This window comes from Candoia aspera, chromosome 8, assembly GCF_035149785.1.
Source record: "Candoia aspera isolate rCanAsp1 chromosome 8, rCanAsp1.hap2, whole genome shotgun sequence".
Taxonomy (NCBI): domain Eukaryota; kingdom Metazoa; phylum Chordata; class Lepidosauria; order Squamata; family Boidae; genus Candoia; species Candoia aspera.
Window position 1 is genome coordinate 64,789,807 of NC_086160.1, and position 26,973 is coordinate 64,816,779.

The 26,973-nt window shown below is 40.2% G+C and overlaps 1 protein-coding gene across 1 annotated transcript in view; it reads right to left on the reverse strand.

Annotated features, from left to right (window-relative positions):
• Positions 1 to 19,421, reverse strand: part of AFF1 (ALF transcription elongation factor 1) — a 156,021-nt gene extending 136,600 nt beyond the window's left edge. Inside the window, exons 1-2 of the mRNA XM_063310427.1 lie at positions 19,264 to 19,421; positions 5,381 to 5,440 (exon numbers count right to left, since the gene is read on the reverse strand). Of these exons, the coding sequence (XP_063166497.1) occupies positions 5,381 to 5,412 (32 nt within the window). The 5' untranslated portion in view covers positions 5,413 to 5,440; positions 19,264 to 19,421. The remainder of the gene's footprint in view (positions 1 to 5,380; positions 5,441 to 19,263) is intronic.
• Between the last annotated feature and the right edge of the window lie 7,552 nt (positions 19,422 to 26,973).

The window sequence follows — 26,973 nt, forward strand, 5'->3', positions numbered from 1 at the left end:
TCTGCCCCTCTCAGAAACAGTAACATTAGAATAGATAAAGCTAGATAACCTTATGCTTATTAACACTGACATTTTAAGTCATAGTTAAAATCTCTAGACAACACTGTACAAATGTCACTGTATCAAAATAATATATTATGTATGTCTTATAACAATATAATAAAACAGACTAAATTTTTAAAAAATTGAAATAGATTATAAAATAAAGTAAGAAAAAAATGGGCAACATAATAGAAATAATATAGATTTTTTTTCAATTTGCAAATTTCTATTTGTTAAATAATTCACTTTTATTTCTACTCATTAATGAAATATATTCTTTAAAGTAAAGAATGTATTATTTGCAGTGTATGTGGACAGCCTAGATTCAGGGGTTTATAGATAATACATCCCCTTGCTTGAAATACAGCTTAGAGCAGGGTTTCTCCACCAGGGTTCCATGGAACCCTAGGGTTCCATGAGAAGTCACTAGGGGTTCCCTGGGAGATCAGAATTTACTTAAAAAATTATTTCAAATTCAGGCAACTTCACATTAAAGAAGTAAGTTTCATTCTTTATTTTTAGTTTAAGAACACTGTGAATGCATATAGTATACAGGCCTTCACATAAAACAAATATAATAATTTTGTAACCTCTGGCCTATATTTGAGCCTGAATGTGCAAGGGTTCCCCGAGGCCTGAAAAGTATTTCAGGGGTTCCTCCAGGGTCAAAAGGTTGAGAAAGGCTGGCTTAGAGAGACCATTGTTTCAATGCACTGAAAATTCTAAGCAAGTTTTAAGACTTAAAAAAAAAAGATAAAGAAAATAGGGCACTTAGTTGTGCAGAAATTTTATAGATCCCTATATCCATTTCTGGATGTAAAGCCCCCCCCACCTTTTAAAAGAGATTGGTTCTGAGTTGGAAAGGAAATTAAAGGATTTTTGTGTGTGTATTTGGTTCTTACTTATAGGTAGTTTTCGCTTAATGACCACAATTGAGACTGGAATTTCAGTTGCTAAGCAAAGCGATCATTAACCGAATATGACCCTATTTTACAATCTTTTTTGCGGTGGTCATTAAGCAAATCACTGGTCATTAAGCAAGCCATATGGTCATTAAGTGAATCATGTGGTTCTCCATTGATTTTGCTTGCCAGAAGCTGACCGGGAAGGTCAAAACCGGCGATCACATGACCACAGGATGCTGCGACGGTCATAAATGCGAACCAATTGCCAAGCGCCCAAATTGTGATCATGTGACTGCAGGGATGCTGCAATGGTTGTAAGTGTGAGCACTGGTTGTAAGTCAGTTTTTTCAGCACCATCGTAAGTCTGAACCATCACTAAATGAATGGTCATTAAGTGAGGACCACCAGTATTTTCCAATAACAAGGATTTATTTCATACAGGATTTTTATTTTTATTTTTTGCACTAAGGTAAATTTCAAGTGTTGATTCTGCAGGGACCAACGAATAGGATGTAGAAGGAATACTTAGCAGGAAAAAGAAGCTGGGCAGCCTGTTGCACAAGCCTTTTAGATTTCAGAGCAGCCCTGATGGGAAAACCTCCAATTGTGTGTACAGGCAGCAAAGATCAAATGAAGGTTCAGGTCGAGCTGTGTGCCTACCAGCATGTTTGCTTTTATCTGGAAAAAGGAGCTGTCAGGTTAGGAGCAAGTAACACAAGGACAAGTAGATAATCAAAAGCTCTCAACAGAGTAAACAGTGCAAAGCAAAGATATAAACCAGATCAGCCTCTCCTTCTTTCCTCTCTCTCTCCTCTCTCACATGCACACCCATTTAAAGCACAAGAAAAAAGAACAAGTTCAAGGAGTTCCATTAAACTTTAAAAACTCCACACTTACAAAACACTCAAATGTGAAAGGCCCCAGTGCAAAATATAAAATTTGAGCTATTTCTGCATCAGAAGCAGCACACACACACACACACACACACCACAAAACCCACTCATTTGAACACAGGGCACTGTTTTTGTATTTCATAATGCTTCTCTTCCCACCAACCTAAACCAGAAATCCTATCCATACTGATGTTTATGTAAGACCTTTGCAATTCACAGCCTTAGCACAGTCAGAAGCACACCCATACTGGAGAAGCACCAGTGAAGTAGAGAGACAAACTCCAGCCAAGACAAGTGAAGTCTCATTAATTAAGGTGATGGTCTTAACAACCACCATTTGCATCCAAAGGAGGTTCCTCTGTAGTGGGAGGAGAAAGAGGCGAGCTGCCTATTTGAATCCAAGTGCTTCAAATACGCAAACGGGGGGCTTTTCATTTCCTTTGCCAACAAATGAACTCTCCTACTGAGGGAGGTTTTACTTTCCAGCAACAAGCTGAAATAATCCAGTTCCCCAGCTAGGACTGTTTCTTCACAGCATCAGTAACAGCACACAGAAAATTTTTAGAGAAGGCAAAGAGCACCCTACAATGGGTGCTGTTTGGTATCTAGGAGTCAGAGTTATCCTACACACTTTCATCCATCACTTGTAGAACCCTTTGGAAATTTGCTGTCATCATGGACCCTATAAATGGACAGCCTCACTGATAAATATTACACTATTTACTATCGATAAATATTACACTATACACCTGGGACTATGCTTTGTCCCAAGTCAGCCCTAAGACCACTTTGAGATCAACCACTAACCCACCACCGACCTCACAGAGTTGTGATGGGAACATTAAATACCATTCTAAAGAATGTGGGGCTGAAAGGCAAGATATAAACCAACTTCTTTAAAAATAAGCCAGTCTATAAAAGAAGCTAAAGACTAAACTCAATCTGCTCTTCATCCGACCTGCCCTCCATTTCAGTGCAACTATTTCCAATCCTTTTGACATCCAGAAGTCTTGTAGCACCTCCATACACTGTAGGTTTTTGAGGATCACACTATATCCACCAATGTTTACATGACAATAAGTATGTAAGTGTTCCAGGATGCTTCCCTACTTCTACTCCAGGAGACCCAAGATTACTGTACCAGTGGGGTATACTTAGATACTTTCCATCTTTTCGTGACATTTCCAAAAGAATTGCCTTAAAAAAGACCAACGTGCGTGCAGGTATGACTGTGATGGGCAGATATGCTCAGGAAAGCCTTTTCCAAGGAGGATGTTTAGTGTGCCAGGATGACTGAGCCAGACCAGGACTGGCTGCAATGGACAAGTGAGGAATTTCAGCAACAGGTTACCAGCAGGAATCTCAACATTTTTGTCAATTGTTCTTCCACATCTACACTGTTGTAGAAATAGTGTCATCTTGATCTATGGCACTTCATCACTGCTTTACCGTAGTTCTGGGCAGCTTAATAGTTTTGTTTTACTTGTTCTACAAGCAGCACATCCTTTTGCAAGCAACTGAATATAACATATGCAGAAGCTTATGTGTTCCTGACAGTGAGAGAAGAAGCTGCAAAGGGTGTTAAATAACTTGATTTAGATGCCAGCTGAATTGAGACAAGAATCCACAGCCAGAAAACAATTTGTTCTTCAGATTCACTATAGCTGTCAGATTTGTCTTGGTGTGATATCTCATCCAGCGTAAGAAAAGGACGCATGTCTAGACCAGTACAATACTCAAAACTAGACTCTGGAGAATGGCTTTTTTCTGTTGTCATTTTAAGTTTTAAAATTTGAACATGTACTGTTGTGATTTACAAAAATTAATGTAGAACAGCCCAAATTAGTCACTCCAAGCACTTTTTAATCAAAAGGCAGGGTACAATTTTTAACTAGCATAAAATAATTTGAAATCAATTTGAAATCATGCAAACCCACCATGTTTAGCAGCACTTCTCAATCTCAGCAAGTTTAAGGTATGTGGACTTTGACTCCCGGAATTCCCCAGCCATGAATTCCCCCATTCCACCTCCCCCCAAAGCTGGCTGGGGAATTCAGGGAGTTGGTCCACGCTTTTTAAAGTTGCTGAGTGAGAAACACTCATATATAGGAAGTGATCAAGCTCTTTTGAAACAATGAAATCAACCACATCTTCTCACATGTTTAAAAACAAAAATCCAAGATGGGAACAATTACCTGTTAGCTCACCGCTTTGAGAAAAATTAGTCTACTGTTTTATAAAAAGTAAAGAGTCCCTCCAGTGACTACAGGTATGCATCCACGTCATTCCCTTTAACAATAAGGAAGTGGTATCCCATTGCTTTTTTCTGGGATTTCTAAAAATTCCAATCTAGGCCACAACCTTAGAATTCCTGGTAGTCTCCCAACCAAGTAGTATCAGAGTCCTGCTTAGTTTCCATCAACAGTCAAAGTCAACAAAGTGCTGCTGAGCAACAGGCCAGGATACTTATTAGCTTGAATGTGGAACATGGGGTCTTCCTGAACTTCAACCCTGAGCATCCCTTACTACTGGCCACACTACTTTTAACTGCTAAGAACTGTAGTTCAGCAACATCTGATAAGCCACAAATTTCTTCTAGATGTATTGAATCAGAATTCTATCACTGCTATGATTAAGTGAGCCAGCCTAGGCTGATCAAGAAGGCTAAGCAGGGTCAGACATCTGGGAAGTCAAACAATATCCTGGAAGACAACAATGGCAGACCACTTCCATACTGTCACTAAGAAGACTGCATGGACATATCATGAAGCCACCAGAAGTGGAGTTCAACTTCCAGGTGACTTTTTAGTCTGACTTATCTAGAAGTAATATGTTTGGTGGCAGGCTTAGCCAGGGACTGAAGGTACCATTTTACATTGGTTTTGCTTTTAATGGACCAGCCAGAACACAAAGCAAGAATGGGCAACCACTGCCCTATCTCATGGAATTGTCTCATTATATACACTGTTACTCTTAACATCCAACAGGTCATGTTGAATGGAATCATGTAGTTTTGGTATGACTGTACCAGCTGGGAATTCTAAAATTCCCAGTGGTTTTATTGTAAACTGCCCAGAGTCCCTTTTGGGAGATGGGCGGTGATAAATTTGATTAATAAATAAATAAAAAATAAACAGATAAAAGCTGTTATCTCAAAATCCACCCAGCTTACAATAACAACATCAACATCAACACACCAAGTTTGCTTCAAGAACATCCAGTGAGTCATAAATATGCAGAGGACCAACAATGTTTCCCCAACAGTTTCAGGAAGAAAGCAGGCACACAAACATGAACAGACCTTCAAGAAGCTACTACCAACTGCTTCTGACAATCCCCCACCATGGTGTAAAGGAGTTCCAACTACCAATGTTAACATCAGCATGTAAGTTTTGCTCATGGTATTTATTCAGAAAAAAAGGTACTTGAAAGATGAACTATATAGGACTGAGTAAGGGACTTTTTAAAAAGTCAGTTTAAAAACATGCAGGGAGAAAGAAGTGAGGCAAGTAGAGTCCCCCTCTTAGAATAAAACCTTACCTGTTTTTGTTGCTTGTGTTTGTGGAAGTCATCTCGAGAATTCTGTGCAAATCAGCTCATCTTGAAAAGAAGAAATAATTATCAGCCATCAACTGAGGATGCACTTTTCTGAAGACCATCCTATTTATACACTGCTTTTAAATTACAATGTCATTTCTCCTATCCAACTTACTATTTTCAAGAGCAATGATCTGAGAGGACATAGATCAACTTAACCGTACCTAAATATTGCAGAGCTTTTAAACTACTTCTCTTTCATAATTCATCCTCAAAGATTTCTGAGGACAGATTTAGGGCTCCTTAAAATCTGAAAGGCTGTGTCCTTTACAGTCACAATGAAATTTAGTTTAGACCAAATTTTCGCCAATTTCCTGGCTGTGACAAATGAAGCAAAAAATTATATTTGTAATCTAGACATATGTCTATAATTTTATATTCTATATTTTATATCTTGCATTTTATCTCCTGTGTTTTTATTCTATTGAACTGCAGTGTGAATGTGCCATATGATGAATGGATAAAATAGACCAAATAGCCTTTCTGGAAGAGGAAAAGCCCCAATTCCTGTTTGGTTAATAAGGCTCATTTGGGCCAATTAATTCAACAAGAAGACCATGTTTTCTTCCAAATAAATACCTGTGGGGAGGGGGCCCTAGAAACACAAAAATAGGAAGAAATAGTTGCCAACATCTTGCTGAAAAGCCTGGTTGCCTCTGAAGGTTAGTTGTGGTTTCGGTGGGTGAGGAAACTGGTCATGCAATGTGTTTTTTAACTGTTACACCTGAGATCTTTTCCTCGTTCTGTTACCTCTCCCTTATGCTTTCCCTCAGTCCAATTTTGCCTTTTTCTCTTTACCCTTCCCTTCCTACCCCATCCCCAACCTATTTTCTTTTTTTCTGTTTCTGCTGGAAGCAAAGAGAAGAATGTACATAAGCTGTACCTGTCACCGTGTGTGAGATAGTAGTAAGTTTCCATGAGACAGAAAACAGTTGGTATATGCAGATGATCAGTTATTTGTTTCAATGGGGAATATCATTTCATGTGCAATTAAATGCACACATATACACATGCATGTATAATGTAGGCCCCTGTCTGCTGTACCAATCTGGAGTATCATTAACAGCAGAAAGATCCTGAAAACCGCTTATCGCCATATAATGGCCATCTGGATTTTTGCAGTCCAGATTCGTGAGCTCTAGCTAAAGTCATGTTGTCCTCAAACACTGTCAGAAATGAAAATAGCAGTTGTTCTCTTGGATATTTTGAGGTTGTGCTCTCATACCTGTGGCCATCCATATTCTTGAGAATGCAGTTCAGATATGAATTTTTGCAGCCCAAATACAGCAGACTTACCTTTTTTGGATTGTGGCTTCTGGCAAAGAAACAAACACATACACATATGCATTCATAGGTATAACAAGAAGTGTAACACATGGACACATTTATTGGTATGACTGGGCCAGCTGGGAATTCTTTGTTGTTTATTTGTTTAGTCCCTTCCGACTCTTCGTGACTTCATGGACCAGCCCACGCCAGAGCTTCCTGTCGGTCGTCAACACCCCCAGCTCCCCCAGGAACGAGTCCGTCACCTCTAGAATATCATCCATCCACCTTGACCTTGGTCGGCCCCTCTTCCTTTTGCCCTCCACTCTCCCTAGCATCAGCATCTTCTCCAGGGTGTCCTGTCTTCTCATGATGTGGCCAAAGTATTTCAGTTTTGCCTTTAATATCATTCCCTCAAGTGAGCAGTCTGGCTTTATTTCCTGGAGGATGGACTGGTTGGATCTTCTTGCAGTCCAAGGCACTCTCAGAATTTTCCTCCAACACCACAGTTCAAAAGCATCGATCTTCCTTCGCTCAGCCTTCCTTATGGTCCAGCTCTCGCAGCCATATGTTACTATGGGGAACACCATTGATTTAACTATGCGGACCTTTGTTGTCAGGGTGATGTCTCTGCTCTTAACTATTTTATTGAGATTTGTCATTGCTCTTCTCCCAAGGATTAAGCGTCTTCTGATTTCCTGACTGCAGTCAGCATCTGCAGTAATCTTCGCACCTAGAAATACAAAGTCTTTTACTGCTTCTACATTTTCTCCCTCTATTTGCCAGTTATCAATCAAGCTGGTTGCCATAATCTTGGTTTTTTTGAGGTTTAGCTGCAGGCCAGCTTTTGCACTTTCTTCTTTCACCTTCATCATAAGGCTCCTCAGTTCCTCTTCGCTTTCAGCCATCAAAGTGGTATCATCTGCATATCTGAGATTGTTAATGTTTCTTCCAGCGATTTTAACTCCAGCCTTGGATTCCTCAAGGCCAGCATGTTGCATGACATGTTCTGCGTACAAGTTGAATAGGTAGGGTGAGAGTATACAGCCCTGCCGTACTCCTTTCCCAATCTTAAACCAGTCCGTTGTTCCGTGGTCTGTTCTTACTGTTGCTACTTGGTCATTATACAGATTCTTCAGGAGGCATTCAAGATGACTTGGTATCCCCATACCGCTAAGAACTTGCCACAATTTGTTATGGTCCACACAGTCAAAGGCTTTAGAATAGTCAATAAAACAGAAATAGATGTTTTTCTGAAACTCCCTGGCTTTTTCCATTATCCAGCGGATATTGGCAATTTGGTCCCTAGTTCCTCTGCCTTTTCTAAACCTAGCTTGTACATCTGGCAATTCTCGCTCCATGAATTGCTGAAGTCTACCTTGCAGGATCTTGAGCATTACCTTACTGGCATGTGAAATGAGTGCCACTGTTCGATAGTTTGAACATTCTTTAGTGTTCCCCTTTTTTTGGTATGGGGATATAAGTTGATTTTTTCCAATCTGATGGCCATTCTTGTGTTTTCCAAATTTGCTGGAATATAGCATGCATTACCTTGACAGCATCATCTTGCAAGATTTTGAACAGTTCAGCTGGGATGCCCTCGTTTCCTGCTGCCTTGTTATTAGCAATGCTTCTTAAGGCCCATTCAACCTCACTCTTCAGGATGTCTCGCTCTAGCTTACTGACCACACCGTCAAAGCTATCCCCGATATTGTTATCCTTCCTATACAGGTCTTCTGTATATTCTTGCCACCTTTTCTTGATCTCTTCTTCTTCTGTTAGGTCCTTGCCATCTTTGTTTTTGATCATACCCATTTTTGCCTGGAATTTACCTCCGATGTTTCTAATGTTCTGGAAGAGGTCTCTTGTCCTTCCTATTCTATTGTCTTCTTCTGCGCATTGCTTGTTTAAAAATAATTCCTTATCTCTTCTGGCTAACCTCTGGAATTTTGCATTTAATTGGGCATATCTCCCCCTATCACTCTTGCCTTTTGCTTTCCTTCTTTCTTGGGCTACTTCTAGTGTCTCAGCAGACAGCCACTTTGCCTTCTTGGTTTTCTCTTCCTTTGGGATGTATTTTGTTGCTGCCTCCTGAACAATGTTGCGAAATTCTGTCCATAGTTCTTCCGGGATCCTATCTACTAAGTCCAGTCCCTTAAATCTATTCTTCACCTCCACTGCATATTCCTTAGGAATATTAGTGAGCTCATGTCTAGCTGATCTGTGGGTCTTCCCTAATCTCTTTAGTCTGATCCTAAATTGTGCAATAAGAAGTTCGTGATCGGAACTATAGTCAGCTCCAGGTCTTGTTTTTACCGACTGTATAGATGTCTGCCACCTTTGGCTGCAAAGGATGTACTCAATCTGATTTCGGTGTTGTCCATCTGGTGAAGTCCACGTATAAAGCCGTCTCTTAGGTTGTTGGAAGAGAGTGTTTGTTATGCAGAGTGAATTGTCTTGGCAAAACTCTATCAGCCTATGTCCTGCTTCGTTTTGTTCTCCCAGGCCATGCTTACCTGTAATTCCAGGTGTCATTTGACTGCCCACCTTAGCATTCCAGTCTCCTGTGATGAAAATAACATCTCTTTTAGGCGTGTTGTCCAGCAGGTGCTGCAGATCCTCATAGAACTGCTCTACTTCAGCTTCTTCAGCATCTGTGGTTGGGGCGTATATTTGGATCACTGTGATGTTAGATGGCTTGCCCTGAATTCGAATTGAGATCATTCTGTCGTTTTTTGGGTTGTATCCAAGCACTGCTTTAGCCACTTTACTGTTAATTATGAAGGGTTCTCCACTTCTTCTGTGGTCCTCTTGTCCACAGTAGAAGATCTGGTGGTCATCTGATGTGAAGTGGCCCATTCCAGTCCATTTCAGTTCACTGACGCCCAAAATGTCTATCTTTAATCTTAACATCTCACCAATAACCACATCCAATTTGCCCTGGCTCATAGATCTTACATTCCAGGTTCCAATGGTGTGTTGATCCTTAGAACATCGGATTCGCCGTTCACCACCAGCACTGTTGGCCGCTAGCCGTCCTTTCGGCTTTGAGCTAGCTGCGTCATCACATCTGGGGCTAGTTGAACTCATCCTCTGTTCCTCCCCAGTAGCATTTTGACCATCTTCCGACCTGGGGGTCTCATCTTCCGATGGTATACCGACATATCTCTGGTTGTACTGATCCATTTAGTTTTCACGGCAAGAATACTGAGGTGGGTTGCCATTACCTTCCCCAGGGATCGCATTTAGTCTGACCGCTCTGTCATGACCTTCCCGTCTTGGGTGGCCCTTCACGGTTTAGCTCATGGCATCATTGAGGTGCTCAAGCTCCAGCACCACGACAAGGTAACGATCCTTTGCTGAAGCTGGGAATTCTAAAAGTTGTAATATTGGGGTGTGTTTGTGTCTGGTTTCAGGTACAGTGGTTAAACCTAAGCTGTCAAAGCTAGGTGTTGCATAGGGTACACACATACTGTACATAAGTATATGCATGCATAAACATATACCTAGAATACCATGGACAGGCAAGAAAATAAACAAATGGATTATTGAAAAAATCAATTCAGATACTCACTCGAGGCACAAATGACCAAGTTCAAATTATCATATTTTGTACCCATTATGTGACTACTCAGCTCCGTTGAGAAGTCCATATTGCTAGGAAAGGTGGAAGGAAAGAGAAGACAATGACAAGCAACGGCAAGATGGATGAATGCAGTTACAGCGCTGATGAGTGGACCATTGGAAGATCTGAGTCAACATCCACTTGATGTTTATTTCTATGTCTCACAGGTTGATTAAGAAGTATCAGAAGAAAGGGAAAGGAGAGGAAGGATTCAAGTAAATATTAGCAAAACAAACAGTGGAAACTTCAGACATGTTGTTCCTTCCTCAGCAGCACAAATGGACTTTTTCCCATCCTCCTGTATGCATGCCACATATTGTCTCACAGTCATCTTCAGCATTTTAAGAATGCCAAAATGCCAGAGGCTTCCTCCACAGCACAGTGCAGCACAGCATAGGAGGTTTGTTCTTTTTCAAGTGGTTTTCTGAAACCCAGCATTACTTTCCGCAGTAGCCTTTAAGTCTACAATGTTTGCATCACTGTTGCTCAAAATACTTACAAAGTAGAAATATATTATAATCAAGTTCCTTGAGAAATCCCTATAACTCCTTCCTTCCTTCCTCAATTATGAAAAGCATGAAAAAAGTTTTGTATGTAATGTGGAGGCAGTTGGATGCTAGAATTTATGGAAGTCCAACAAAAAAGGTTAAACATAGACAGGAAGAAGTTCTAGAAGTAGGGTCATGTCTTTAATGGTGCAAATTACAAACCATCAGAGCTGGCCCATGTACTCTAGTCAGCCAAAGAGTGGCTAAAGGTAAGAATATTTTCTGGAGAAGGAACACCAGTTGGGGAAACTTTTGTTTCAAGAACTTCTAAGGTAATAAGAGACAGTGGAGCACGCAGACAAGGCTGAAAATGTTTGATATCCATTCCTGATTCTTGCTTATTTACCAGAGTACTTAAAGTTGCTTATGATGTTTACAGAATACATGGCTCCATAAACACACACACACACACACAGAGTAAACCATGAATACTGTAAAGGCAAAACCTGGTTGAAAACTGGGATTTTACAGTAAGGGAACTAAGGAGATTCCCAAGGTGGTTTGTGCTGATTACTCTCTTTCAATCTCCCTTACAAGGTTGTAGTTGAGAGCGTAAACTAGACAAAGAACTGCTCCCTCTGTATGACCAGGGCCTCGAGGGGGCTACAAATGTAATAAACCATGAAAATATAAAAGTGTGATTTTTTTTTTTTTGCCATTTGGAGAGGGAGTGGGGAGAAAACAACCTTACAAGTTGTGTATGGCAACGAATTAAAAACAACCACAATTCCCATCCTAGTACCCCACATTTCTCTGCTTCACCAATCTTAGCCTTTCTCACACTGATGGAAACACCAAATACCCATCTTGTGCATTCTGGCCCTCGGCCACTCTAAAATAAAGATATTAATATACAAAGGATAACCCCTGAACACCAAAGTTGCCCATCTGGGTACAGAATCAAGTGAGAAATGCCCTCTAGCTCATGAAGAATATATAATCCAATCTTTCCCCACTAGCTAGTTTTCCTGAAGCCTTGGAATACAACTCTCATCCTCGCTGGTCAGCAGAGTGTTGTTTGCTGGGAATAATGAGAATTGCGATCCAGCTTATCCAGAAGGAAAAAGATTAGGGAAGGCTAGTTTAATTGCTGGATACAAGCGAAAACCAATTTCATTTAGATTTACATTTTATTCAATGTTAACAGAATTCAGAAAATATTACTTATTCCTCATGGCCCTATTCACACAACACGCCTACAGGTAGATGGGTCATTGGAATGGGATTTAGTAAGTTGTTTTAGCATCTTAACTTGGGCAACTGACCCAATCAACCAACCAGAGGTTCGTTTTAGCACCAAACAGCTAAAATGACTCTTCGCAGATACCCATGACATCTGAACAGCTTCTTGAGGATTAGCCTTTCAGGACACTGACCAATTCCTAGAAAATTCTGGCAAAAACAGGGCTTTTCTGGACACCCTGTCTCTGGACCATTTTAGTTTCCAACCCCATGGCAAAGAACCTGCAGAAGGGGGATGAGTAAGATTCATGACTTAGCCCTATTTTTTTTTTTTTTTTTTTGTGCAGGCAGGGGCAGGTGGGAAATGGGAAGCAATAAATTCCTAGCTGCCTTTACAATGGCTAATAGAAGCACATTTTAAAAGTTTGAAGGACTGACCAGGTTATCCTAGATTATATGCTCTTGGCAGACAAAGGTAAATCAATTAACTGAGGTAGAGAATGAACAGGTCAACTGTGTCATGTAAACATAGATAATGTGTTGGACGGATGAAGGCTATAAAACAACCAGATGATGGTAGAACTCATGCTCTGCACTTTGGTTACTTAGCAAAATTGTGGAGGGGATAAAAAAAAGCCAGATGCCTTGCTTTGGAAGAAGTTCAAGGTTAAAATATGGAAATATTTCTTGAACCCATCCTTAAAAGGGCTGTCAAAAGAACTTGGGATCCGTGCATGAATAAATCTCAGGGCACTGATTTCATACTGTATTTTCCCCAAGTGCATAGCTCAGTGGTAGAGAACATGCTTAACATGCAGGAATGTTCTATGTTCTTGGTATCCCTAAAGACTCACATGCCAAGGAATATGGAGGGGAAAGCTGCTGCTGGAGATCATGGAGATGACCCCAGTTTATCTTTCCCCCAGCCGGAGTTACCAGGTATGTTAGAAGTGCATTCCTGGTAATTTGGGGAACTGCATTCAACTGATCAGAAAAATACCACTTTAGAGAAGACGGGCAAATAGGAAAGCTGTTTTCCAAGTCCAGAAATTAGAAAACACAAAGTAGTGTATTAAAAATGGTTACTGTTGAATTGGACATACCTAAGCATTGCTGAATCCTAGAAGAAAAAGCAATGTGTAATTTATGCATTTTTAATTAAGAAAGAGTGTTGTTATCTTGGTTTTGGAGTGATGTTCACTTTAATCACAGAGGTGTGCAAAATTTCACTTTCTGTCTGGGCAATGCTGCTGACCAGTTATCTGTGTCCTTATCTCTTGTGGGTTGCAAACTTGCTAAGTTTCATAGGATGCTAACATGTGCCAGCTGGCAGGTGACTGTTTTATGAAGCTGCAGTACAAATCAGATGACAACATCACTGTATCAACTTACTACAGGCTGTCAGGCTCAGAAGCTGGTGCTGAGTAAAATCACGCCCAGCACGACTGGAGTCTGTGGCTCCAGTTTTTGGAACAAGAAAAGCAGGAAAAACAAAAACTTGGAAAATGTGGCTGTAGGAGTGTTTCTCAAGCCATAAGGATCCATGAAAAAGATGATTCCATGTTCTTCTTCCCACCAGTGTTATCTTTGTGTTTGGAAGGAAAACATTTAGACTTATGCAGTTTTCACTTGAAATGTAGTCTAGAGCAAGTTCTGAACAAAAGCAGCAATACTGGACCTATTTTCAGATGAATATATACTGGGCTAGACTGAAAACAAGCAACTTAACTAAGGCCACTGCTCTGGGAACCTGTCAGGCCCCTTCAAAACTTCCAACTCAACTATAATGTTTAATCTGTCAGGAGAAACTATAACAATTATACTCAATCAGTATCTATATTAACCGCATTAAATGACTGGTGTTTTAATGCATTAAATTATATTGAACATCATTCTGGCCATTCTCCACCCATTTATTGTATCCTGGCCCCACCATCCTTTTGATGGGAAGCCCTCAGATTTGTTATTCAAACAAGATCTAATGTGATTTTGGCCAGAAAAAAACTCTTGTAAATTCATTTTGTCAGTTTACATTTTTGTTGTCTTTTCAAATCCAGTTAAAACCCAAAGGAAAGCAAATCTTTTTTTAAAAAACAAAAGCACAGAAAGGGTGAAATTTAAACATTTTGAGTAATGTTGGTAGGGTGAGATACAAATAATCAAAAATTTGCCCTTATTAATTAAGGTGAGTTGAGTATATAATTAATAACTTTCCTCTTTACTTCCAATGAACTCATTAATTGTAAGTACTGGTTTTTTTTTAATGCTTTTAATTTCTCAGTTTCACCTTCTTTTGTAGTTATAATTCATTTATGTATTAAATTTATACAGCTGCCCAATTCACAAGAGTGATTATGGGCTACTTACAATTTGAAGTAACATAAATATAGAACAACATAACAATAAACCTTCAGAACATAAAAACTGCAGGATAATGAAATAACATAAATAACAATAACAGAAGCAACTGATGTTCCATAGGGCAGGTGCTACAACAGAGAACGTGTACTCCTTGGTCCCACCAGATGACATTGTTTCATGGAAGGAACTTGAAGCATGCCCTCTCTGCCAGATTTTATTGAGATAAGCTAAGACAATTAGAGACCAGCAGTCCCTCAAGGAATCCAGCCTTACGCCACAAAGGGCTTTATATGCAATAAACAGCACCTTCAGTTGCACTCAGAAGCTTACGGAGAGGCAGTACGGCTTCTGAAGCAGTTGCATTACATAGGTTCACAGAGTTGCATCCATAACTCCTTGTGCTGCTGCATTCTGAACCAATTTCAGCTTCCAGGTGGTTTTCAAAAAGTCACCCCATGCAGAGGACATTGTAGCAGTCTAGAGAGAAGATGTCTAGAGCATGAGTGACTGTGAGTAGGGACTCCTGATACAGGAATGGGTACAATTGGCTCAAAAAAATGGATTTTTGCCTCCTGCTCTTCCAGGAGCAAGGGGACCCCCGAATTGCACCCTAGGCCTGTCTGAGGGACGGCAGTCCCACCCAGGACCAAAGGCAGAGAGTTTCTGAAGTCAGGAGCCCCACCAGAACAATAGAAGCACACCATCATATAGATCTAAAGAGTGTAAGCCACTTTGCGGCCACTGCTGCTCCTTAATCTCCTTTTTCTCCTATTCACAATTTTTATCTGCATCTGTCTTGTGTCACGCCTAGAAGAAATGAAATTCCTAGGCTTATGAGCACACCCATGTGAAGGAAAAGCTCATATCTGTATGTGATGCTTGTTAACAGGCCAGGCATACGCTATACTACTTTGTTGTGCTGCAATTTGAAATTGATAGTGCAATCTCCAGATTCAAAACCCACAGATAGGGGATGAGGGGACGGGGCAGTGCTTGAGTACATCTGCCTCAAATACTACCCATGAGTTTGGTCCTCACATCAGGATAATGTGGTTTGTAAGTCATCACTGATGGTTTATTGTGTAGTGTAAATTCAGCCCAATGTAGTTTATTGAATAAGCCATGGTTAACCAAATGTCATGGGTGAACCCAGAGTTTCACTTATTTCACATAACTGACCTCAGGAGACTGGATATTGGAAATATGCATTCAAGGCACATTCCCCAAAGTGGTGTCCTCCAGATGTGTTAGTCCAAACTCCCATCATTCTCCACCTTTAAAAAGGGAGCTTTTTATCACATACAATGACATCTTAAGGTGGCTTGAGTGCATTTTGTGGCTTGGTTTGAAAATTGCCAACGCCATGAATTATTGCATAAATCATAACTGGCCACATTCATGCAACATGCTAGGAGATAAACCATGAAGTACCAACAACTATGTCTGGGTTCATACAATGTGTTAAGCCAAAATCAAGCAAACTGCATTAAGTTTTAGCATTATGTGTAAAACCAACAACTGTAACTTAGTGTTCGTGGGGCACAGTCTCTCACATATGTCTACAGAAAAGAGAACAGAGGATCTTTTTTTTAAGTAAACAGACTCAAGCTGTTCAAGATGCCATAGCACCATCTGAATTTCAATATCTTCACTTAAAATACTATTTGAGACCTAGGTAGGAGCCAGCCATCCTAGGTGCTTCAGAACATTCGATATCACAGGGTTGAGGAGGGTTTCTCAACCAGGGTTCCATGGAACCCTAGGCTTCCATCAGAGGTCACTAGGAGTTCCCTGGTGAATCATGATTTATTTAAAGAAATATTTCAAATTCCAACTTCACATTAAAGAGGTAAGTGTCATTCTTTATTTTTAGTTTAAGAACACTGTGAATGCATCTATACAGGCCTATCCATGAAACAAATATAATAATTTTGTAACTTCTGGCCTATATTTGAGCCTGAATGTGCAGGGGTTCCCCAAGGCCTGGAAAATATTTCAAGGGTTCCTCCAGGGTCAAAAGGTTGAGAAAGGCTACACTAGAGGATTTAACATATTTTAACAAAATATTTAGTGTCTAATAGCTATTTATAAAATGGTTGTTAGAATATAGTAGATTAAATATCCAAGACTAGAGGAGACAGGGACTTTTGGAATGCCAAATAGGAATGCCTATGTCTTTTCAAAAACAAATTGCTAATTCAGCTAATTACTGTAGATGTGGCATTCAAAATGCAAAACTGGTTGTGATTCATGTGCTATATTGTCTCTCCTTTTGACAGAAACTGTTTCCCATGTTAATTTTGTTCTGCAAAATCCATGGGGTTTTGTGCATGCTGATGTTATTCTGAATTAAATGCCAATGGTTTGGAAAATAATAGGTGGACAATAGAAATTCATATTACAGCACGTTAAAGCTTAGATGCTTAAATCCCCATTTGTACAAATGGTTAATTAATGATAAAGATTAATCATTTAATTCTATAACATCAATATATGCACAAAGCTTGTTTTGTTTAGCACAGAAGCAATATGCTTTATTGGCTTTTTCTTTCCTTTTTTTTACTATGATCAGAATGTAGCAATACCTTTATTTGCATTTGTTTTAATGCATGCTTCATCCACTGTTCTTTTACTGTAATTTCTTTTGTATTCTAGTCCTTGCAAATGACAATAAAGCAAAGTACACAGCATGGATTAGATGTTTTTTTTAATGACTTTGGGGAAAGGAGCTGCTCTTAAAAACAAACATTGTTTTTCAAAGGTTCATCCATGAATGTCAAATATACCAGTCCAGCTGCATATTATTATTTAGTGGAATCTCAATCTCTCTCTCTCTCAGTCCAAACTGTCCTTGGAATACATTTGCTGCAGATCCAGTGATAAATTAATGGCTTAGGCTCCATGGAGCCAAAGAGCGACAGAACCCAGCTATTGCAAAATTCATAGCTATATGATATCTTTATTAAGATCAGCCAAAATACATGAAGGAGCGTGCAACCTATTGAGTTCTCCCAAACTCTTCATCAATCCCCATTTTAGTAGCTCAAAAACTCGCATATGCTTCCAGGTTGCTTCAGTGGGTCCTAATACAGGAATTACTAGGAATTTTGGTTTTCTTTTTCCATGAACTAACAGGGCTGTTTAGCTTTTGCAGAAATCTTTTACATACAACTCCCAAGGAGCCCAGTAACAAGTGAATAGAGGGGAACAGCTGGCTGCAAGGCTGAAGGAGAGACCTCCCAGTGCTCAATTCCATACCACTTTCCAGAGATGCCTTTTGTTCAGACCAAAGTTGCTAAACAAAACAATAATTGCAATAACAAATATTACACCATCACAACGAGCCTAACTCTACCTTACCACACCACTAATTTCATCACTTGGCCGATTATTTACTTCTGCATTTAGCATTCATTTCAAGACTGCAACCATATTAATACCCCAACAGTAAATGCCTCCATGCCATTTCACTTTCAGTATGCTGATGCAATTCTCTAAGTATGCCAGTAGAACCACTTGGAATCTGCAGGTCCCTATATATTTCCCCCAAACCTTGGGAAGAGCCCTCAGAAGCCCTTGAAGACCCCTTTAATTTACCATCTTTCCAAAAACCTTTTCACTGTATTAACTATCTTTAGTACTTGCAATGCAATTTGAAATATATTTAAGTTTCATTTCTGCTTTGAGTCCTATTTTGTGTGTGTGTGTCTTGGCCCCCCCAAGACAAACTGCCCCACCCCTTTTATGGAATGTAACTCCAGGGTTGGTCTCAAATGAAATAGCATTGAACATCCCTGAGCTTCATAACTGGCAATAGTGTTTTGCCCTGTTCTTGCTCTGCTCTGTATCTACATAGATTCAGTGAAGTGATTCTCCTTTCTAAGAGATTATATGTAATAATCAAAAAAGTTTACGAAATACAATTCAGCATAATGTCTTCCAAGGTTCTGAAGTCTATTTTGCATTGTGGCCGAAGGGAGATTGATAGGCACTGGATGGTGCACCCTTGCAACACAATTCTGTGAACACGGTCACCACAAATATCAGCTTATTCCTCCGTGAGTCCCACACCTCTACCGCACCAAGAAGAGGAACTGATCGCCACATCCCAAACTAAGTGCACCCAGGGCAACCACAGAAGGCAATTTGTACCTGGGAGAAAAGAAATGTCTTTCTTTTAGCTTAAGGAAATGTAAGTGGAGCACATATTGGAGCATACATTGTTATGTACAACCTAAGAATGCAAAAGCTGAAGCTAGTAGATTGTACCCATACTGGGAGAATGACTCGTAACTCAGAAAACAAGACTTTGAAAGCAGTTAAAGTAACCATGGGGGGAAAAAAAGTGCAGAGTGAAGAGATACTTCGAACAAAACTTGTCAACAAATCCAGGGCACGTTTCTCTTGCAATTCATTCTGGAGGCAGCCAAGTAAACACGAAACAAGGGCATGCGTGAGCTGCCTAAATAACAATGCGAAGTCGCGCACACGCGCGCACACACCCCTTCTAGCAAAGACTCCAAAACGTCCATCTCTCCCACGCAAAGAGATCTGCGTACAAACGTCCAGCACGCCTCGACTGTCATTTGCTTAACTTTGGAAAAACGACCATCCCAGGTAGCGCACGCTTAAGATTAGCAAAGGAAGGCGCAAAGGCGCTCTCCAGAATGCAAGAAAAGTTGGAACGAACAAGGAAGGGGAGCGGGGAGGGAGCACTTCTTGAACCCAATGCTCTTTTTCCTCCTTTCCTACGGAAATGGAATCTTCCTTCTCTGCCAGCCAGAAAGAGAAGCGTTCTCATTTGTAGTAAGAATTTATTAAAGAAAGAAAAAATGGTCTCTCACCTTGGCTAAATCCATGCAATTCCCATCGGGAGGCGAGAGAGGGGTCCTTGAGCGTCCTCCCCACCCCTCAAGCCAGCCGAGGCAAGTGAAGTGGGCGGGGAGAAGAAACAAAGTTATTTTATGTTGCTTCGCTTCGCTTTCTTGCTCGCTCGCTCGCTCGCTCTCCAGCCTGGAGCTGTTACGGGAGCAGCAGCTGGAACTTCGTCACGTGGACAGAGCCTGGCCCAGCGCTCTCGGGATTGGCCCTCCGAAGCCGACGACCAAGGAGCAAAGCCCGACAGGTTCTAGCCCCGCCCACCTAGGCTTTGACACCGCCCCCCCGACAGCCGCCGAAGCGTCTCCGGAAAAAGCCGAAGCGTTCAGTTCTGTCTGGGGGCAAAAAGCAGCATTGCGCGGATCGTTCGTAACCCGAGGTGCCGGTGCAGTGTTGTCAAAGATAGGAATGCGTAGTAGCTAGGTTTATAAGATGAACCCCAACATTCAAAAGCCTCAATGATTTTATAATGCATTTTTTTATTTTATAATGCAATGATTTTATAATGCAAAATATTACATATATATTACAATTATTTACATATCCAAGAAGAGCACTGTGAATTTATATGCATTCACTCATCTTCATGTAGAGTAGGGGTTCCTAAACTTTTTGCCATCACACCTCCCTTTGGGGGAATCTTAATGTAGAGTACACACCTCCCCTAAAAATCCAAAATGAACAATGAAAATACAGTGAAACATGTTCAATCAAGATGTAAAAAATTTAAAAAAGCAAAGCTTGTGCCTCTGCCACCACGTTACCCACTTGAAACTAGTATTTGGAGAAAAGTGGATTTATTGTAACAATGGACAACAAAAAGGTTCTTCACACCTCCCCTGGATTCTGCCTGCAACTCCCCAAGGGACATGCACCTCACAGATGGGGAAACCCTGGTGCACCTTTGCAAGCTATGGCTGTGTGTTGCAAATATAAAGGTAACACCTCTCTGTCTTCCTTTGCAGTATAGATCAGTGTTTTTCAACTTGGCAACTTGAAGATGTGTGGACTTCTACTCCCAGAATTCCCTAGCCAGCTGGGGAACACTGCTTTAGATTCTCATCTCTGCTATGTACCAAGCCTGGATAATTATGGCATCTTGTCTGAGCACAACTCACAGTGGGGTATAGAAACCATTGCCCTTACCAAGTAGCATTACATTTAAAAAGACTTAAAATCCATCCAAATTATGTTTTCTTCTTGAAGGAATATTCCACCACTGTAAAAATATATCAGGCTTACTGTTATTTATGCCATTTTACTCTGAGGTTTTTACAACCAGCAGTATGGAAAAAATGGGAGTTGGGTAGGAAATTTGAGAAGAGAACAGCTGGTGCCCAGGGACAGATTTTCACAAACTTATCATGATACCAAAACAAACTAACCTTGGGAGAAAGAAAAATAATAATAATAAGCTATTCTGTTTCCAAGAGAGGCAAAATGATATTTCAAAGCTTTTTCTATCCAAAACTTTGCTTTCAGAGGGATCATTTTCTCCCAAGCAACATTGCTCTGGAACTGATAAAAAAATCCACAGGAGAATCAGGAATAAGGAAAGATAGATGTGCAAATTAATTACATCAGAAAAAAGGTATTTTTAAGATCAGATACGTAAAATGACTGGATTCAATCATTGTTCTAAGTTTTCACACCACTTTGGTTTAGAGATAGCTTATGATTTAGTATAATGGCTTATTCAAATATGGTTTAAAGCATACCGTGGCTACTGCAATGTGTAAGTCCAATCAGTGTCAGGTTAAAAAAAAGAGTCATGAGGCAAATGAGCTTTTTAGGGCAGCCTTTCCCAGTCAGAATGTGCTGCCTTTCACTTCCTATAATCCTTAGCCATCACAGGATTATGCTAGTTAGAAATTATGAAGGTTCTGGATAGCAGTTTGGAGAAGGTTGTTCTTACAAATGTGACTATAAAAAGCTGCAGAAGTTATAACATTAAACTTGTCTGACCCAATGACTGAGCCCCCACAGCACACTACTTCATAGTTTAACTATGGTTTGATGAATAAGCCACAGTTTTGTGGTTCTACATTGACTAAGCCATAAAATCTTGGTTTACAGACTATATGGTTGAGTTTGCACAAAACATGAACCCAAAACCAAACCAACAAACAAAATCCCATAGCTAAGCCGGGTGGGCAAACCTGGTCAGTATCTTGATCACAAGACTGGTGGTGAAGGAAGCATGGGAGCTCTTAAGCATCACTTCATAGTTGGCTCCTAGCTCTTCAGTGGTGTGGTGTCTATGTGATGTTCTCAGGCTTCTTCCACAGTCTCCCAAACTTTCTGGTAAGAAGGCCATTTCTCTTTCCCCAAAGTTTGCTTTTAATAATCTCCAATGAATCAGCACAAAGGATACTTCTGGTTCCTTCCTATTATTCTGTTCTTGTTTGTTTATGCTATTCTTTTAATACAGAAGTATCTTTGCTGGTCCTTTTAGCAAATATGGGTCCTTGTTAATCTTCAATTAGAGTGGATTTAGACCAGGAGATTTCTATGACTTCCCTAGCTTCAGTGACCTCCAGCTTTGTTGAAAGATTGCTGAGTTGATTTCTGTTCAGTTTTCACCCAACAAAGAATCTGTGTTTCTGACAAAGAATGGAAATAGTTTTGATTTCAAACAGCTGGAATTTATATTCCCTTAACCAGGGAACATAATAAACTTGCTTGTTTATTCTTCACAGCAAGCTTTGGCAGGATCGCTAGTGCAATTTAACCCCATTCCACACCTCAGGAATCTTTAAACATTTTGGTCCAATGGAACATTGTTATTTTGATTGCTTTTTATGGGCAGTATACCTGCCATGGAGAGTTGGGGTTAATCCTTTTAGAGAACTGCTGTCAGGGAGGTATAGGCAGCCAAAAATACAGAAAATCAGATGGAGCCCACAAGTCTTCCATTGGTGATACTTGAGAAATTGAGATGTCTTTGCTCATTCCCTCCAACAATATAACCTCCTATAGGTATGTCACATCTCTTTCTTCTCTTCCCCCAGTCTCCTTTTCTGGCTTCTAATCATCATGTATGATGAGGAGTTACAACTTAACATTAGTTTTTTAAATGTCAGATGGCTTAATTGCTTAATACTTAGATTGCTTATTTCATGTTTGCACAGGCAGGGCTGGGAGACTTCTTGCACATTCAGAAATCACAGCTCTTCCACCTTCTTTTCAGCTTGATTGTGATCCTGAAGTGAATTCAAAACCACCACTTTACACTACTGTGGCATTTTCTACTTCCAAGTTTTCCTTTTTGCTTTCAACGGCTTTATTTCTCAGCACTGGCAAAGAAGAAATGCTGGAGGAAGCAATATTTTGGGATGTGTCAACTGTGGAATCCATAATTGGATACTGGGTGCTCCCTCAGCTTAATAAAGCTATTCAAGTATGTCTTTCCTTTGGAATTTCACTCTGCCTTTACAGCTGCTTTGGCCAATGCCGTTCCTTTCCTAGAATAACACTGAAAAACCAGGCAAACCCAGTTCTTGGCTTGCTTAAAGATTTGGCTGGCAAAGTTGAAACTGAGGCAAATGGTGAACATTCTGTTCCTTTACAACCTTGCTTTCTCCCTCTCCAGCTGTCTGTATGCATGGCAGCAAAGTTTATCTTCAAATGACAGCTCCCTGTGTATGTGGGGATGAAGCAATACACTGGTCTAGTTTCAATACAGCTGGCAGAAAATATTGTGGGCATAATTGGCTACCTTGCTAAGCAACCACTGGGGCACCAGCTTAACTCAAGGGTATTGCTTTCTCTATTTCCAGTGTTCAGAGGCCATGGAATTATTTATGAAGCCAAAATTACATCACACCATTGCCAGCAGGATGCATCAGCAGGCAGCTGTACTTTTGCAGAAGAAATAACTTTGGGGGGGAAATAACACTACGAATTGAGCACAATCATTGGCTTTGAGATGATGACTGCTGAGATGAAAAACAGGACACCAGAAGTAGGGGAGGAACAGAATAGGCTGCCACCATGATGAATATTCTAACTCCAGAAGTGTTAATTTCAGTAATGTATAGATAGATATGCTTACACATCAGTGAAAGATTTTCTGTGACTATTCAGAGGCCATCATTTACTGAAACTTTACATTGGATTTCTTTTTACAGTTATTACTCATGCAAAAAGCCAAAGTTTCTTTGCTAATATATTTCCAGAGTAGACAACATTTGTGTACTAAATATCTTCATACATGTTGGTATTGTATTTTTCTGCTTTTGGCTGTAAAGTCATTAAGGTTACCATGGTAATTGAGTACTTCCTTAAGTATCAGCAGGGTGAAGAAGTCGAACTTAATTGTCCTCAGTTTGGGTGTTAATAGCTGCATTGCCTGGGGGAGGAACCTGCCTGGACTTGTTTAGTTTCACTTTTGCAGCCTCTCTTCCCAGTCCTCTCTGAGCACATGTGAATGCACAGCTTGTAAAATACGTTTTTGTGCTTTCTGTAAATACATTTATTTTTATAGAAATGCCTGGTGTGTGATTTTTCTGATCTCTCGGGCCAAACGCTTTCTAGCACTCTGACAATACAGACATCTGCTATAATCTCAGTTTGAGCCAAACTTGACAACAAGTTCAAACTGACATGGCTTTCAGAGTGGACTAATTGCCACTTGATTATACTCACTGCTCAAGCCTTCTGAGATATATGCTTCTGAGTACAAAGCAAAAGTTAATTCAATTTCTATCTGGTTGATACAGTATTGAAGAATTTGGATTTCAGTGTTCCAAACTTTGCAGGTTATGAGTTTGCAAAATATCAATTTGGTCTAACTTGTTGCCTGTCAGATACATTTTATTTATTCTAAACTTGTATGCTTCCCGACAATTCTGGGTGGCACACCAGAACCCAAAAAAGAATTTACAATAAAAAATGGCATGCATGACAAACCAGATGAAATGGAGCAAGGGGTCTTGCTCTCCCTTACCAAAGGCCTGGGTGGATCTTAATGGCTCTTCTAAACAACAGTAGAATGGAGGCTATCCAGATCTTAGGGGGAACCTCATTCCACTGTAGATGCCATAATTCCCAGCAATATTGGGAGCTACAGAAGACTGGATTACAGAAGACTATAATATGGGATTACTGGACTTTCTCTGAATAAAAATCTCTCGGCTTATTGCAAACTGCATCCACTCAATACAGCATCTACAAAGTTTAATTATAATGATTTGCAGGCAGCCTACTTTAGAATGAGCAAAAGGAAGTGATTCATCAGCACGTGTTTGGTTAAACTGTGGAGCTCAGTGTGAAACAATTTAAGTTGATAGACATAAATGAACTTGAGTATTCAGAACCAATATATTCCTAACTACCAAATTCTTGGCTACTTAAAGGGCAGCATAGTAGAAACAAAAGAAATCACGCTGGTACCCACAAAACCTTACATTCTGCTTCTTGTTCTCTCCTCCCCCCACCATTTCCGTCTTATTTTAGATTCCTTACTCCTATGATGTACTGGTGCTACTAGTGATGAACATTGATTCTGGCTTCGAAAGGAATTTGGCAACTCTAAGCTGGTAGTAAACACATTATCAAAGTTGGACCAAGGCATTTACCAACTACAGGACCTGGGTTCACACAAGAGACCAAACCAACTCAGGGTTTAGTGCAGTGTTTTTCAAACTTGACAACTTTAAGATGTGTGGACTTCAACTCCCAGAATTCCCCAACCAGCACTGAAGTTGAAGTCCACACATCTCAATGTTGCCAAGTCTGAAAAATAACTGGGTTAGTGCAATTGGTAAAGACCACTAATGTCTCTTGACTATCCATCATTACTAAATGTTGCTGTTGAAACAGAATGCCACTAGATGGAGTCTCACCTTCAATTTTTGGACAGCTCTTGTTTACAGCCTCAGCTTAGCAACTGTGTACCTTCACGTACCAGGTTCCTGAATAATCTCTTGGAGGATTGGCCTTTTAAGCTATCTGGTAAATACCCTGGAGGGAGGCTGCTACAAGGTCAGCTTCACTTGTGGAAACTTCTGAGAAAACCAAGAATTCCATGGAATTATAAGAGGTGGGTATGGAAAGTAATTTTATATTATTAAATTAACCTTCTTTCTCTGGCAGAAACACCTGAGGGACCAGCGAAACATTTTTTTGTCCCATTTCATGGGAAGGAACTCCTGACCTATCAGACTCTTTTTCTATTGAATTCAGCAGTCTCCTCCTAAGGAAAATACTATAAACCAAGCAGGAGCGTCTGAATCAGCATTAAAATTGCCTACCACCCCTCCCAAACTGGAAAAGTTTAACAGTAAATAGAAAAATATATATATATATATTTAATAATCTAATCTGATGTAAATTTGTTAGAGTGATTATGAGGAGGGACAGGAGAAACATGTATGCTCCCTCCTTAGAAAAACATAAGTTAAAGAAATTTGTCTAGCAAGTAGGGGGGGGGTTATACAAAAGTGTTCTCACTTCATTTTTGATAGGCACAGGACATGCATGTAGCCTGGTTCACAAAACAAGAAAAGCTGTAAGGTGGTTTGCTTACTTGGAGCTCAGTGTGCTGTGCAATCCAGCAATTGCAGTTTGTAAGACAAACCATAGCTTAGTGTGTTGTATGAATACAGCCAGTGTGTAAGACTGCTCAGTCTAGAGCTGATAGATCTGGGCTGCAAAAATAGAGGTGACCACTAGATGGCAGCAAAGAGATACTCACAGTTCCCTTTGCAGCCATTTAGTAATTGTTCAGTTGTTTACAGTTGTAAATATATAACATCTTGCTCTTCCTTTTCCTTTTCCTTTTTACTTTAAGGAAACAGTAGCGCCATCTGAATTGCAGGAAATATCCTTCCCTTCAGCCCTACTCCCTCTATGCAACTGCAGTGTTTTTCAAAATCTCTATTGTGCTCATCACAATTTTTTCACAGTTCCCCCACTGTTAAAAATATTGATTGTATATTGTTTGTGAAATATGGGGAAGGGGTTTAAGTGAAAAATACTACTTCAGCCAAGAGCAGACACACAAGTAGAACTTTTGGGAATGAACAGGGAGGCCAAGTGTTCTTCAGACTTTGTTCCTCCATACAAGAAGAAAACAGTCTTGTGAAGATGCAAAAAGTGTCCTATTTTCATCTATGAACTTTTAAAAGTTATATTTTGGAAGGATTTTAGGTTGGTTATTTACAGAGGGTTTCTGCCTCCTCTTGGTAGCTCTTTGCTGATATTTTAACTCTATTTTTTTCTAGCTGATTAACAGAAAAGTATTAGTCAGTTAGAATTTGATTATCTTGTGGGAATGCATGTTCAGACAACCTTTTCAGCAGTGGAGAACAGGACTGGGGCAACATCAGGGCTCCAGGCTGCATATCTTTCCATTAGAATGTGTATAGGGCTGTTTTCATCTCAACCTCTTCCCCACCAAGGTGGATTTCTATAGTCCAGTGTTTCTCAACCTTGGGAACTTTAAGATGTGTGGACTTCAACTCCCAGAATTCCCCAGCCAGCATGGGGAATGGTTGAGGAATTCTGGGAGTTGAAGTCCATGCATCTTAAAGTTGCCAAGGTTGAGAAACACTGCTATAGGCCATGTCTGGTTGATTCACTGGCATGAGAGAGATGGTTAGCAATGTAATCTTGTCCCCTTGTATGTGTTTCTTGAGCTACATAAATGGGGCAGATCTAAGACAGCTCTTAAT